Source organism: Glycine soja, chromosome 11, assembly GCF_004193775.1.
Source record: "Glycine soja cultivar W05 chromosome 11, ASM419377v2, whole genome shotgun sequence".
In the NCBI taxonomy this organism is placed as follows: Eukaryota; Viridiplantae; Streptophyta; class Magnoliopsida; order Fabales; family Fabaceae; genus Glycine; species Glycine soja.
The window spans coordinates 31,244,311-31,260,758 of record NC_041012.1 but is presented as its reverse complement, the minus strand read 5'-3'; the positions used below and the strand labels follow the sequence as shown (position 1 = coordinate 31,260,758).

Here is a 16,448-nt window from a genome sequence, read left to right as displayed (position 1 = left end):
TCACCCAATTGCTTCCCTGTGTCTCTTGAGGACCTCTACCAACCTGTTCTCTTCCTCTGCTATTAGCTCACTGCTTGTCACCACGGGCTTGGTCTCGTTCTCCTCCAAGAACACATACTTCAAATGGTTGGGTAGGATCTTCAGGTCTACCATGGTCTTCTCCGATGGACTCCTGCTTTTCAATTCTTCAAAACTAGTCCCCCCTATAGGAATGTTTTCTTCATGATCTAAGTCTTCCAAGCAAGCCCTTAGATCATTTTCCTCTTCACTGGTTAGACAATCCACAACATTGATCAAAGCTTTCTCTAGTGAATTTTGTGTGGTTTGGAGAGCACTGACGTCTTCTTTATCGATCTCCTCTACCTTGAAACACCTCTTATCTTCCCCTGGGTATTTAATTGTTTCGAAAAGATTGAAGGTTACCTTTTGGTCATCGATACTCATTTCCAGATTACCATTCCCCATATCTACCATGCAGTTGGCAGTCAACATGAAGGGTGTGCCTAGGATAAAAGGAATCTTCGCATCTTCTTCTATGTCCATGATGACAAAATCTACCGAGAAAGTAAAGTGGCGGACTTTGACTAGGACATCTTCCACTACCTCGTACAGTCTTGTGATTGATCGGTTTGCGAGCTGGAGCGTCATCTTGGTAGGGTCTATCATCATATTTTCAATTCTTCTACACATTGACAGGGGCATCAAGTAGATGCTTGCCCCTAAGTCAATGAGAGTCTTCCCTATTGACTCATTCACTATGGTGCAAGGGATTGTCTCGCTCTCGAGGTCTTTGAATTTCTTAGGCAGCTTCCTCTGTATCACTATACTGTAGTTGCCTCCCACCATAATGCTTTCATTGTCAATGTACTTCCCCTTCTTGGTGAGGATGTCCTTCATGAATTTGGTGTAGAGCGGCATCTGCTATAAGGCTTCCCCAAATGGCATGATTATTTCTAGCCTCTTAAATATCTCCAAGAAACGCTTGAAGTAGTGCTCCTTATTCTTCTTTGATGGCACTAAAGGATATGTGGGCTCCTTTAGAGGGGCTGGTGGCTTTTCTTTCCTAGCCTCTCAAGCTAGCTGACTTTTGGTCTTAGAGGTTAAGACCTTCTTCTCTTCTTTCTCTTTCTCTCATTCTTTGTCTGCCTTTCCTTCCTCAGATTGGTCTCTTTCAACTTTCTCTTCTTCTCCTTGTGCTCTCCTCTGGCTTCTAGAAGTATTCTTTGCAATTCAAACTACGAGCGCTGTCAAATTCATCTGCCAAATTATGGAAAGCGCTGGCTGGAGGTTAATGACCTAATTAAATTAAATGTATTGTTATGCTGTTGGTGGTGTACAAAATTCATCATGTTCTATATAAAGAAAAAATGTTGGTGGCAATGGAAAATCACAACAAATCACTCTTTTTCAATTTTCTTTTTTGTTTCTCCCCCTTTTTCTTGTTATTATATGATGACTAGAAAAAAGGTGAAACTTACATTAATAACGAATGATGTTGCAAGGAGGGAAACATACAAGAAAAGGAAGAAACAAATGCTGAAGAAGGTTGAGGAACTCAACACCCTTTATGGAATTGAAGCATGTGCCATAGTTTATGGCCACAATGATCTAGATCGAGCCAGAGTTTTGGCCATCCCATTGGGGGAATGGGGAGTCCAAAGGGTGGTGGAAAAGCTCGGGATCATGCCTGAATTGGAAAGAAGCAAGAAGATGGTGAACCAAGCAGGTTTCATTGGACAAAGAATCCTGAAGGGTAACGAGCAAGTGACAAAGCTTATGAAGGACAATAGGGAAAAAGACCAAAGCCCTATTCTATCACTACTAAACACTACTAAAAAAAGGATTTTTTTACGACGGTTAATAAGTGCATTTAACGACGGTTATCAACCGTCATTGTTTAAAATGTCGTTAAAAAGAAATCGGTTCTTACGATAGTTATTATAATAACCATCTTTGAATGTAGGAATCTTTCAAAGACGATTATTAGTTAATAACTGTCATTGTATGCTGTGTCAGAGTTTACATTCAAAGACGGTTATTTACTAATAATCGTCTTTGAACTGTGTGTCAGAATAGGCATTCAAAGACGATTATTAGCCAATAACCATCTTTGAAAGGTGTGTCAGACTTTACAATCAAAGACGGTTATTAGCAAATAACCGTCTTTGAATGCTGTGTCAAAATAGGCATTTAAAGATGGTTATTTGCTAATAACTGTCTTTGAATGCAGTGCCTTTCAAAGACTGTTAATTGTTATTAACCGTCTTTGAATGTTGTGCCAAATTTTAGATGGAACAGTACAATAAACAGGTTTACCACAAATAACCATATATGTTGAATCATCGTCAACCAGTTTCAACTATTAGTATGTTATATCCAATAAGATGAATTTGACTGGTATGAACTCAATAACAAAAATTGGAGCTAAGAGTAGAAGTGTATAATACATTTACAACAAAAAATGATTTAGTCTTACTTGAGTCATGTTTGGTGCAAAAACCATTGCAATATTACGTGCATTCATGTTGTTCAAGTTTTCCATTTGAGCAACATCTGCCATTAAGTTTATTGCCCAATCTAGCAAAGCAGCTTCTGTTGGAGGAAGAAGCCTCACAAGCTGAGCACATTCTTCTTCTGACGAAAGAGGGTCCAATACTCCAGTTGGTAGTTCTCTAAACCAAGCCTATGAAGGAACAGAAACACATAAAAATTAATGAAATAATCTCTTTAATATAGTTGCCATAATGAGTTAGTGCCTTAGTGACCTCTTTAATGCATCCACCACTCAGCCCTATGGTTAAAAAAGGAAAACAATTAACATTACTGTATTTATTAAATAAACAATTAACATTAGTGTATTTATTAAATTCACCTAGACAACTTTCAAATAAGAGACCAGACCAAATAAATCTCAAAATAGATAGGGAAAGAAAAGGAAGAGTGATTTTGAATAGGAAAAAATAATAATACCTTTATGAGACGTGCCAAGCAGTGCACATCAATGCCATCTGATACTTCACCTCTATTTAATTATTCCCTCACAAACTCCTCTTGACCATTTTAAGCATTAATTTTGAAGATTCCTTCAGCCTGGATGTATACATTTAAGTTTCAAGTTTCAATTTAAAGATTCAAGCCTAATTTAAATTAAACAATCAATCATACAAAAGGTTTCTGGTCAAATCAGAAGCAAACATGGTCAAATAATGTACAAATTGTTTATCCACGAACTCACATTATCTGTTCAAGAAGCATATTAATAATTCAAAACACCTTTAGATTGTCACCAACAAGGCACGAAAAGACATAGGAGCTAGGATAAATACCTGCAGACCTCCTTGTGCATACAAATGTCTTTGCATGAACAACAGTATTGTAGGTACACTATTCCCTCTGGCATCAAAAGAAAACAACAACGATTCTGTTGAAACTAAACTAATTAGTCCACAAAATTTTAACATATGGGAAAAAATTAATTATTTTTGCTGCTTATCTTTTTTTTCTCTATCAAATACTCCTTTAATAACTTTGCCGAAACAAAGTGTTAGTATATGAGTATTAAAAGTTGTATATTAGAAGGGAAAAATATTTTGTTTACAAGTTGATATATTTTAATTTTCTGGCAAACAGAAAAGAATGAAAACATAAAATAAGTGAAGAAATGAAAGAAAGAAAAAACAATGAAATCATAAACATATTATAAAAATATATACAAGAGATATATATAAATCATTAAAATTATAAATATGGGGTGGAGTGAAGTTTTTAAATAAATTTAGAGTTTAGTGTCATATAAATAAAACTAAATGTAATAACATAAATTTTTTTACTTTACAATACATAAACATTAATCTCACAAATTATCCTCTTAAAAAAAGAAAAAAAACTAATTGCTTAAGTATATTATTGTGTGCTAACATATAAATTATAATTCCATTGAAGCCTTGTCTTGCACTATCAACTGCAGGCCCAGGCCCAATTCCTGACAAACATATTGTGCCAGAAAAAGGACCAAAAACATTTCTGCAAGCCCAATTCCCACGGTCTTTAAGCTATTTGATTGATTAAAGTGGTATAGAATTATAAATAAAAATGAAAAAACTTACAAAGACGTTGATTAGTAAAAAAAAATCTAAGAGCTAAAAATAGAAACTTAAAAAAATTTAGGAACTAAAAAATATAATAAATCTTAAAAAATTTAAAGTTTAAGTTTGACATGCTATTTGTTAAACTTATTTTAAGGTGTAACACTTTTTATACATTCAAAAATTATATTTAAATTTTTATTTTTTAAGATTAAATTATTACTGATTTATACATTCAAGAACCAAAAAGTAATTAACCCTAAAATAATTTACACCAACTACTAAAGCTTAAATGCTAAAAAAATTCTATACAAGCCAATGTTCACGTGTTACTTGCATTCTTATTTTTAAATTGGCTTTTGAAATTTACTCGATGTGCAATCAGTGGTGGGAGTACTATCTATTGTTTTTAACTTGTTTCAAATCCTACACGATAACTTAATAGACAATACTTTTGGATTACTAGATTTATATCAGTTGGTTCGTGTCTTGGTTAACTTTTTAATTTCTATAAAATAAACATGATTTGGTTTGGGTTTTTATTTTTTGTACTGCTACTTTTTTAGTCCTGCTCGTAGTACGTATCATTGAGTGCAACACTAATAACAACTGTTTATATACATTGTTTAATTTTAGCCAACATATATTTTTTCAGTTTTTTGAGAAATAAAAATAATAAAACAAGTAAAACTTAAGTTTTAGTCCTACCGAAAATATATACTTTTAGTAGCTTTTATAAAGCAAAAGAAAATCACTTGACAAAAATGATTTCTCTCTCAACCTCCCTCTCTTTATTTATAGGCAAAATGCTTTTTTTCTTCTACAATGAGTCTGTGCCTGTCCAACTAACCAAACTAACTCCCTCACTAACAGACAACTAACTGATCACTAATGGCTATCTTTCAGCTTGCCTTTTTGTTTACAAGTTAATAATATGCACCACCAACAACTGTACTGTAGGATGAGAAATGTACCTTGTAGGAATTGCAATCTGCTCCCACTCTAAGCTATTGACCCTTTCGATATGCATCCGCAAAATGTTTTTAAGTCCCATAATGACACAGGATTTTTAAGAATATAGCAAGGAGGAATATTCTAATTAACTATTAAGCCAGACATCTTCCCTTATTATAGAAAACACAAAACATATTTGTACAAAATTTATTTTTCTTAAGGCAAAAAGTAATATCTATTGCACATAAGCCAAGAAGCAAAAGTTATCACAGGAGTACTTTGCTTTTTCTGATTTATCACAAGGATAAAACTGCTTTAGCTGCCATATCTTACCTTAGACCTAGATCACTTACGCAAGTTGTGAAAAACCAGCCTTGTGTGCAACTGTAACTCGAGTATATAATCTGCAACCAAAAGGAAAAGGATTGATCAATGATCACAGTACATTATTAACTAAAATCTATTATATCATTTTTAGGAGAGATATGGTATCTATTAGACTGTTAACACCTACACCTATGCTAAAATGTTAATGCCAAATACAGTGCTGCATAAAGAAAAAAAAATAGATTACCTTCTAAAAACTGTAACATCAAATTAAGTAAACTCAAGCAAGCAAGCAAGAAGGTAATTTATAAAACACATTCCACATATCCATAGATACCTTATTTGAGATTGGACCCCTTGCAAGGTAAGGTTTTTCATTGCGTAGATGATGGAAGCCATAAGCCACTTGGGCATCCATTCCTGTAACAAGATATTCTATGAATGCTCAGATATACAGATTCGAGATTCAATTGAGCTATCTAAAAACATTTCCATGAGTTTCATGTAGATAGGCTTGGAATGTTAAAAATTGATTTAGTTCTGTTCGTGTTGAACTTCTTCATAATCTATAATTTGGTCTTTTCTTTTGATGACACATCAATTGGAGCTCATTTCTAAAGAAGCTCATAAGATGTTCAGACTATCAAGCCTCACCTTCCATACATTTTCAAGACTTTGGTCCATGTTCTCTGCATCTACTTTTAGAGCTAGTGAACTTAATAACTCTGCTTGTTGCATCAATGCACTTATCTTTGGGTCATCCTATTTAAGGAATGTTCCTTGAAAAGTGATCCACTCTTGAAAATCTGCAAGATATGAAATTACAGGAAATTAATTTAGGTATCAGAGGGGCATGGAAACTTTCACTTCAAACTAGATAAATTTTATAGTATTTTTTTCTTCCCAAATTCGCATGCCCCTCATCACCTGGGTAAGGTCAATTACGATATGCTCAAACTGTGATAAAAGAAAATTCTTAAAAATGGTTGCCATAAAAAATGTATGGTCATGCAAAAATGGTTGCCACAACCTTGCTTCTACTTAAGCAGGAATTTGTCCGGTTGATCCAAATTCACACAAAATTCCATGTTTGCAAAGGACAACAATTACCATATTGCCGCTTCCACCTTGAGAACGCAGATTTTGCTCTTGTGGCCCAGACTGGGAATTAGGAGGGGTAATAGAAACACCACCATTTCCCTAGAAAAAGAACAAACATCACTTACGTGACTTTTCCTCTATCATAGTATATAATGACACCAATGTATCCAAAAGTCCAGATTCCGAGGCAACGAGATCCTCATTCTTTAACTAATTCAAAACTAGCTAGTGATAAAAAAAGATATTGCAGCCAACAAATCTGTGCATTAAAAATTAGAGGCAGTATAAAAATAAAAAGCTTTTCACCTGAGACAATTCTGCACTTGTGTTGGTCATGTCTGTGATCCCAAAATCATAGAAGTATATCCAAGATGCTTACCCAGCAGAATTCACAACATTTAATTGACAAAATCCTGAGTTCACATTCATCAAAATGGCAATGCAGCAGCTCAATGATTCTGTACAATAAAGCTAGGTAATCATGATGCTTTTCTTTAATTATTATGCTTTTCTTTAATCATTGTCAAATTTTATAACCAACTATTGCCCTAACATAAATAAAATCAATATTCAACACAACCTAAGCAAATGCTCCCAACCACTAACACCCAATTCAACCAAACTTATAACATTTACATATAAGCTGAATTTCCTTCACCCGAACAACGAAACCTCATAAGGCCAGACTTCACATCTTGTGTCTGGATCCATTAATCCATGGGAAAACACTCACAATTTTGGTTAAAAAAAACACAATAAAGAAGTAAGGAAAAAGGAGCGAAGACAAACACTTAGAAAAAAAATAAATAAAGCACAGCGATGTATACATATATGATAGATAAAAAATAGGTTATATAGGTATGAAAAGAGCGAGGGAATGATTGAAACCTAGAAAACTAAACCGACAATAGTGATGCCAGTTTTGAGAAAGGTTGGGGCTTTGAGGCCCTTGTTTTGAAGCATTGTGTTTCTTCAGCATAGATCAAAAACTGAAGCCACCCTTGGGAGGAAGATCCAAGGACGGAGACATAATGAATGGAGCTTGCAAAGCAAGTGAACCTGTAGAATGAGAAGTTTGACGGTGGGATTGGAAAGAAAGAAAGGGAGTTCCGAAAACCTAGCTAGGGTTTTCAATAAAAACACATCGAGAATAGAGAAAGATAAAGGTAGAGAAAAAAAACAATAATAATTAGACACAGTTTTCTTCCACCTTCAAGATTAAACCTAGCTAGGGCTTCAACTTGCCCTCTTCACCAATCACCATACACGCTTTTGCGGCACGTGTCCTCCTTCTCGTGCACGAGCCACCGCTGCCTCAAATGCTTCTTTGGCGAAGGAGGTGGTCCAGCCGCGGTGGAGAGGCGACGCCGACGAGGGAGAATAAACAGGAGGAAGGAAAGGAAGAAGGTGTAAACGAAGATGAGGGAGGCTCTGAGGGCTTTATGAAGCGGAAGCAACTCGACGAAGAGGCTACTTCAATGTGGAAGAGATTCACGAAGGGGTGATGTGTGTGCGCGACGTTCAACAAGAAGCAAGAGGTCCTGAGTGCCCGAGACAAAAGGAAGGGTTCAGTATTGAGGGAGGGCGCGAGACTAGTGCGAAAAGGAGAAGTTGGAATGACGGAGGGCACGTTTATGTTTTTCAGAATTAAGATGGTTATTTTATAAAACCCGTCGTAAATTGAATTATAAACAACATTCTAAGGCGGTTTTTATTAACCGTCTTAGAATGTATGTCGTAAAATGTTCTTACCCTTACAATAATTACAAAAATGTCACCGTATCACTTTCTAAGCCGATTCCCTAACAACCGTCGTAAAAATGGTGTCGTAAAATGCTATTTTTGTTGTAGTGAAAGGGCTCTTTAACAAAATCTGGAAATGTGTCCCACACCATGTGGAGCCACTCAATGAAAGATCAAAGTTTGCAAGACGGTCAACACATTCATTCAGTCATTTCCTTCACGATAGATGCGTGATATGGTAATTAAAATGGATAGAACCAGAGAGAGCCCAACAATTGGTCCAACACGTTCTAAGCCACCAAGGAACAAAATCATGAGAGTGGTAAGCCTAAACGACCAATGTAGAGTCCCACTCAACCATAGTTGATTCCAACCTTTTATGTTGGCAATTTCTATAGCTTCCATTACAACATTCAACTTAGCACAAAAAGCTGTCACCATTACCAGATGAGTTGAGAAACAATCAAGAATGCTACCACTATGATCCTAAAAGATGCCCCAGAAGCACTTACCGATCAAAAAAAATTTCTTAGTTGGATTAAGAAATAGTTTATAATATTTATACAAAATAAAAATATTATAAGATTTTACAAAATATATTATGAGAAAATAATAATCCAAAATACTTGAATTTCTACAAATTACAATTGTCTTTTATACATTTTCATTGAAAATGCTCTATAATTGTTTCAACTATTATTATAAAAAAAATCATCTATCTATGTATGTAACCAAACAATCATTCAATAATCCACCTTCTCTCATGTGATACTGCATTCTACTCTTCACAAAATTAATTACAAAGAAACATTTTAAATGACAAACTCTCTTAATCCTTTTCTTGCTCTATTTGGGAATTGTTAATGTAATTTGATCAATGAATGATTGTGCTCTATTAAATGTCTATCAGAAGAGTTAAAGCATTAAAAAATAGGTTATTATTTTGGCTCTTTATTTTTTAGGTTCAATTTAATCCCTTAATTTATATATATTAAATTTTATTTAGTTCCTTTATTTTTAAAATTTCCAATTAAATACTTATTTTTTTAAATAAATTTAATTTGATCTCATTTTTTGAAAATATTCAGAGATGATAAAAAAAATCAAATTAAACTCATCTTAAAAAATAAAGAACTTAATTGAAATAAAAGTTAAAAAAATCAAATTGAATCTAAAATATAAATTAAAAGATCAAAATAGTAATTAAATTTAAAAATTAAAAAATAAATAATAAAATAAGTATAATTTATTTTCTTTTTTATTTCTTATATATTTATATGCTTTAAAATTTTTTTTTATAATTACAATATCTAATTTTATAAAAATAATTTTTTTATTACACATATACAAGTAAAAAAAAATAAAATTAATGGGACAATTGCCTCCACTAATCAATAAGTGAATCCGTCACTGCCCTCAAACGGTGATTCTTGGGCCCCCTTGCACAACACCATCAGTGTTGCACTTAATCTAGCCGTCGAGAGGAGGATTCCCTTGTGCAGCACCATCAGCGTTGCACTTAATCTAGCCGTCAAGAGGAGGATTCCAACTGATCTCCTTGATTTTTGAAAACCTGCTAACATGACAAGTAATTCTGAAAGATTTAAAGATGATAAATTCCTCCATCGTGAAGTACATGCATCTAGAGGAGCAATTGCCAAATAGAGCAACTGAAGCTGAGATATTAAAGTTGATCGTTTTAGGCTTTTATATTCATTAATTAATAGTATTTTCAAAAAGAAGGTTTTACTAAAAATAATTGAATATTTTTTCTTTAAAAATAATATCTCACATCTTATTATGATTTTCTCTCTTTTCATAAAAGAAGGTTTTAGTTATCCATCTAATGATACTAGCGGAAACACATGGTTTAGGACCAGTGTGTTTATATTTCATCTTATCATGATTTTCTCTCTTTTCATAAAAGAAGGTTTTATTTATCAATCTCTTGATACTAGCGGAAACACATGATTTAGGACCAGTGTATTTACATTTATATTACGTTATTGTAATTTTATTAAGTTAAATTTGATATATTATAACATTTTATTTTATTATGTATTAATTTTAGTTTGATAATTTTTAATTTATATAATATATAGGTTGAATAAAATTTTATATGATATAAGTTGTTTACGTAGAAAACAATGATATAATGTCCAAATTAAATTCTATATAATACAAAATGCATTTGATAAAATCTTATGTATCCTAATTTTTATTCCGCTAAATTATTATTGGAATTAGTATAGGCTTAAAAAACTTTCCTGAAACAGTGTTTTGATTTTGATACCTAATTATTTTTTAATTTTAGGGTTTATTATTTTTTAGTCCTTAAATTTTTTTAAATTTATGTTTTTATAGTCCTTGAATTTTTTTCCGTTCTTGTTTTTAGTTCCTTAACATTTTTTTATTCTTATTTTTAGTCCTTAAAAATTGACTAAAAATAAGGATGACAAAAAGAGTTTAAAGACTAAAAGTAAAGATGAAAAAAAAGGTTAAATAACTAAAAATTGAAATAAAAAGTTCATGAATAAAAAAAAGTCTTAAAAAGTTTAAAAATAAAAATATAATTTATCCTTAATTATATTATGGTACCTGCTAGAAAATATATTTTAGATCGTCTTTATAAATATAAAAAATGTTCAAAATTTGTCATTGTAAATTTTTTAGTATATTTTTCCTCATCACAAAATTAAAATATAAAATATATCACTTTTTATCCGGACTTGTTTGAATCTACGCCTATATAATAATGGTTTTTTTAAAATTGGTTATGTTATAACCAATGTAAATATAACATTTTTTTTATATTAATTATGTATATAACTAATGGAAAAATCAATATAATATACGTAGGTTTAAATATATGGTATTCATGCATGCGTGTATGTGTGTTAATATTCATAATTATTTACTATATTTTTTAAGTCTCTCTATATATAACATATTTATATTAAATTAAATAATAATAGAAAAAAATATTAAAAATTTATAACAATATAATAGAATTGTATATTATAAACTTAACACTGGAGAAACACATTTACACTAGTTAGTCGACAATAATTAATGGTTGATAGAATTAATTACTGGACAATTTTCTTACTATGTATTATTAATATTTATTCAGTTTCACTATTTTTCCCTTATCTTCTTAATTTTATTAGTATGTTTAATTATTAGTTTTAAAATAAATTCATTGTATTTTATTCTGCATAAATGAAAAAATATTATCGTGGAAATATGACATTCTAGGACTCTCTCAAAATTATAAATGATAATCTATAAGATTTTATAGCATTAACCCAGATTCGCTACTTCTAGTTTATCATGTTTGCCTTTTTATTAAACGTGAATATGTGGTCTGGTAATTTTTTTATTTTTATTTTTTGAAAAATGGAATGATCACACAATTAGTTTATCCTTTAGTAATCGATCTGCTATAAATATATGATATGAAGAATCTTACATATTAATACCAACTGCTAAAATGCTATTAAAATTTAGAATCTATCTATGTATGCATGAAATTCAATGATGAGAATAAGATTTTTGACATATACATACACCCCTCTACTACCAACTCAATCAAGTAATTACTCGTATATATTGTAAATTGTAGAACTTAAATAAATCATTAAAGTGCCGAATTCTCTATATCGTTCATGTATGGAATGACATTTAAAGTGACATTTCAATATGCTAAGCCAGTTTGTACTTTCACACAAAACATAATACCAGCAACAAATGCTTACTGGAAGAAAATCAAATTAACCACGTATGTATGAAATTGGTCTATAAAGAGATTGTTGTTGGCAACAGAAACCAGCACAAGCAACTATTTTCATTTTGTTTTTGTTTAATTTATCCTTTTTCTGGTCACCATCAAGACTAGAAAAAAGGTTCAACTCGCATTCATTGCGAATGATTCTGCAAGGAAGTTAACATGCAAGAAAAGGAAGAAGGGATTGCTGAAAAAGGTTGATGAACTCAGCACCCTTTGCGGCATTAACGCATGCGCTATAGTTTATAGCCCCAATGATCCCGAGCCAGAGGTTTGGCCATCCCATTGGGGTGTGCATAGGGTGCTGGAAAAGTTCACGACCATGCCTGAATTGGAGCAAAGCAAGAAGATGGTGAACCAAGAGAGTTTTACTGCACAAAGGATCCAGAAGGGTAACGAGCAAATGATGAAGCTGATGAAGGACAATAGGGAGAAGGAGTTAACCTTGTTCATGTTTCAGTGCCTTAATGCTGGTAGGGTTCAGCCTAATAATAACGTGACCGAAGATGATTTGAATGTTTTTTCATCGATGATTGATCAGAACCTGAAGGACCTTAGTGAAAGGATGGAGGCTCTGAAAGTTAATGAGATGACACCAAATATCGATCAATCCCGGATGGAAATTCCAACATTGAATTATGGCCATGGGTCGGATATCAATATTGCTGACCCCATGCAAAGCCAGTGGTTTATGGATCACTTGCTTAATTGTGGTGATGGTGATGAGACATTAATAATGCCTCCGTTTGATGATGCTAATCTCCAACTCCAAACTGACTTTATGTCAAACCTGTTACCTTGAAAAAAAGGATGTTATATGTGCTTGTTATCATGTTCTTTGGGATCATGCTTCGGTTCAATTGTCTTTTGTTTGGTTTGATTTTTTTTTTTTTTTTGTCAATGTCCAGACACAACAGTATAATCACTACTGTCTAGTCTTCACATGCAGTTTTATTTTTGTACGTGCAAATAAATGAGTCGTCATGTGACCTTGGAGAACTTGGTTAATCATTATGGATTATGAGTGGTTCGATTTTCAAAATGTGGTTATTAGTTTAATAAATGATTTTTTTTTTTGGTGAGGTTACCTCATGTATTATTAGTTTTTTATTCATTGTTTCGTTTCTTATTAATTTTTTTTTAAATTATTCATTTAGTTCCTATAATTTCATAAATTTTTATTTTTTTAGTTTATATAGTTTGAAAGTGATTATTTTAGTTCTTATAATTTATATTTTAATTCTCTTTTAGTTCATGTAATTTAAAAGTGATTTTTTTAGTTCTTATATTTTGTATTTTAATTTTTTTTTAATTTATATAGTTTGAAAGCGGTCTTTTTTAGTCCCTGTACTTTATATTTTAATTTTCTTTTAGTCCTTACTATCAAAATATATGAGTAATATTATCAATCACAATTAATTACAAAAATATTAGAAAGTAATTCGTAACTAATTTATCACAAGATAATTTGTAATAAAAAAGTACTTGATAATTTATAACTAATTTGTAGTTAATTATTTTTATATATTTTTCGTAATAAAGACTAAAAGATAATTAAAATATAAATTATAGGAACTAAAAAGATCACTTTCAAACTATAAGAACTAAAAAAAAAATTAAAATACAAACTATAAAGACTAAAATGAACACTTTTAAACTGTACAGACTAAAAAAGAATTAAAATGTAAACGGTAAGGATTAAAAAAATCACTTTCAAACTATAAAAACTAAAAAAACCACTTTCAAACTATATGGACTAAAAAGGTAAGAATCATGAAACTATAGGAATCAAATGAGTAATTTAACTTTTTTTATTACGATATTAATACCAAATTTACTCATAAAAAATAATGAGAAATCTTAGTTGGAAACCATAAAAGTACAAATGATAAGTATTTTCCTTCTAATACAATTTATTCAATATCCAAAAACTAACCAGAAATTTTAGACCTTTCATGAGTTATCAACTTATTAGATAATAACAAGGTTTTATTTGTTCTGAAAAGAACAAATAGAAGGTTTTATTTAAATGGAAGTTGCAGTATCAACATTGATGAATTTAAAAAAATAAGAAAAGGATACAAGAAATGGAGTTCATCAGTCTCAATGGCGGTTACAATATTTCCAATATATATCATGATATTTGTGGTGAGATTTCAAAACCTTCATAATACGTACGTAAATGATTTAATGTGTTGCCGTGCCAATAATTTTTTTTTTGGGTTGACACAAATTCTACATCACCTTTACAAATAACCAATAAACAATGAGATAAATCCTACATCATCTTTAAAAACAATCAATAAACAATAGAATAAATCTTCAATAGAAGAATTTACATATATTTATATATTTATAGATCGTACAGGTTAAAATAATCATATGTACTGTTTTTTTTATTATAATATTAATGTGATTTTTTATTTTATTATATGTGTATTGTACAAAAAGAAAATTGAGTAAAAGAAAAAAAAATAGTCTCCATTGAAAGTCAAAGGTATTATGATATGCCGATCTTTAAAAATGGAGATACATGTGACAAATTAAGGTTTTAATATAGAAATAAAAGGAAGGAAAGACCAATGAGGTATGATACTTTAATAGGTAATCTTGTTCCTTAAACATGCGGTTATAAATTCAATCTCTAACATGTGCATATAAAAAAAATTATTAAGAGAAATTAATTCCTCAAATGAGAAACACGACTTGTGCATTTTATTTTAAAAAAATAATGTTAGTTTTTTTTTTATATTTACATAATGGATGCATTTGTTATTTTGTTTTGTATTTTATCAACTTAAACTTTTTATTCGTTGTGTGAAAGCTAGGATGAGGTGTTAGCTAGATTTATTTGCAAACCCAAAAAAATTTCTACCATGTAATATGTAATAGGTCTTCATCAAATTATAGTTACGCCTCGAAGAGGTTTCAATCCCTTTAACAAAATTAGATTAGTTAAATGTAGAACTATCAAAATAGGTCGTTTAACTCAATTCAGAGGGAAAGACATGAAAATCGAGTTGGTCTGACCTAATTTTTATAGGTCACATATTCACTTGTTTGATCTGTCGGATCAAACTAATTTATTTTTTTATTGCATTAGTTTATATGTATTTTAAAAGAAAAGAAAATTAATTATTAGATTGAATAGACTCGATAATTTTCGGGCTTGTATTTCACATATTTGGCTTAACTCATCTAGCCTATTGGGTCAAGCCAAATTGACAAGATTCTTTTCAAGTCTTGAATTAAAGTTCCAATCCATTGTATGTGGGAGTAGTTCGACAACTCTAGTTAAGTAGCTTTCATAAAAACTAAACAACACTTTTTTTTTCACTCTAAAAAACTAGTTTTAGTTTTCTTTGTTACAAATGAGAGAAAGAAAATAAAAAAACCACTAAAAAGAAAAACTACTCAACTCCCCTTGGAAACAAGACTACTTAGTTTAGTTGGCTAGGATTTAATTTATATCAGATTTTAAATATTTTATTTATCACTTTAATTTGTAGCAGATCAAATTCTGATAAGGGAAATGCTAGGTGCACCCAGCAATTTATTGAAAGTACTATTTTACCGTTCATTAAAAAAGTTTAAAACATTACCTCTTCTCTCCCGGAATCACTTCTTGCTTCTGCTTTTCTTTCTTTTCTTTCCTCTTCCACGAGCCTTCTCTTCCACCGCGAGCCCAGCTGCTGCTTCTTTCGCTTGGACGCCATTACTGTTCGAGGTAAGTTTCGTTAACCTTCCATTTGCTTTTATTATGCAGTGTGTAGTTGTAGCATTAGGCTAGGTTAAAAGAACCTTAGGTTAGCGGAACCATAGGGTAGAAGACGAGAGCAGGAGGTGCCGGAAAAAATTGGGAAGAGGGCTGACGGCAAGGCTTCCGGAAGAACCTGTTCCAGAAACTTTCCGAAAGAAGTGTTCTTCCGGAAGAAACCAAACGTTTTCCGGAAGAACCCTTCTTCCGGAAACTTTCCGGAAGAAGGGTTCTTTCGGAAAACGTTTGGGATTTCCGGAAGAAGTTTCCGGAAGAAGTGTTCTTCCGGAATAAGTCCGGAAGAACACTTCTTCTGGAAAGTTTTTTTTTTTTAAAAAAAACAAAAATTCGTTTGTTTTTTTTTAAATGAATTATTATATTTTTGTTGATTATTTTGTTTTTGAAATTTTATGAAAAATGAGATTTGGGTTTTTGATGTCATGTTTATTTTTATAATTTTAATTGTGTATTTTTATTAAATATTAATTTATAAATTATTTATTTTTTTGTTTATAAAAGAAGTTGTGTTTGTTTTTGTTTATTGTTTATTTTTTTAAATTAGTATTTTTTGTTTATAAATGAAGTTATTTATTTTTATAAATAAAGTTGTGTGTGTTTGGGAATTTTTTTTAAGAATACTAGTTTTTTTTATAAATGATATAAATTAAGTTGTTTATTTAATTATAAATGAAGT

The 16,448-nt window shown here is 31.1% G+C and overlaps 2 protein-coding genes across 2 annotated transcripts; one reads left to right on the top strand and one right to left on the bottom strand.

Annotated features, from left to right (window-relative positions):
* LOC114373168 lies at positions 1-918 on the bottom strand. Its single transcript, XM_028330699.1, has one exon. It carries the CDS (start codon positions 916-918, stop codon positions 1-3), a length of 918 nt encoding a protein of 305 aa, XP_028186500.1.
* A 6,868-nt stretch (positions 919-7,786) lies between these two features.
* LOC114373167 (agamous-like MADS-box protein AGL80) lies at positions 7,787-12,799 on the top strand. The gene is made up of 2 exons (XM_028330698.1): positions 7,787-7,968; positions 12,109-12,799. Exons 1-2 carry the CDS (start codon positions 7,787-7,789, stop codon positions 12,797-12,799), a joined length of 873 nt encoding a protein of 290 aa, XP_028186499.1.
* The last annotated feature ends 3,649 nt before the right edge of the window (positions 12,800-16,448 follow it).

Bases quoted from the DNA above. Each gene is read 5' to 3' on its own strand.
- LOC114373168 (XM_028330699.1), bottom strand. From the start codon at position 918: ATGCCGCTCTACACCAAATTCATGAAGGACATCCTCACCAAGAAGGGG.
- LOC114373167 (XM_028330698.1), top strand. From the start codon at position 7,787: ATGCTTCTTTGGCGAAGGAGGTGGTCCAGCCGCGGTGGAGAGGCGACG. The intron at 7,969-12,108 runs GTGATGTGTGTG...CATCAAGACTAG, and splicing joins TGGAAGAGATTCACGAAGGG to AAAAAAGGTTCAACTCGCAT.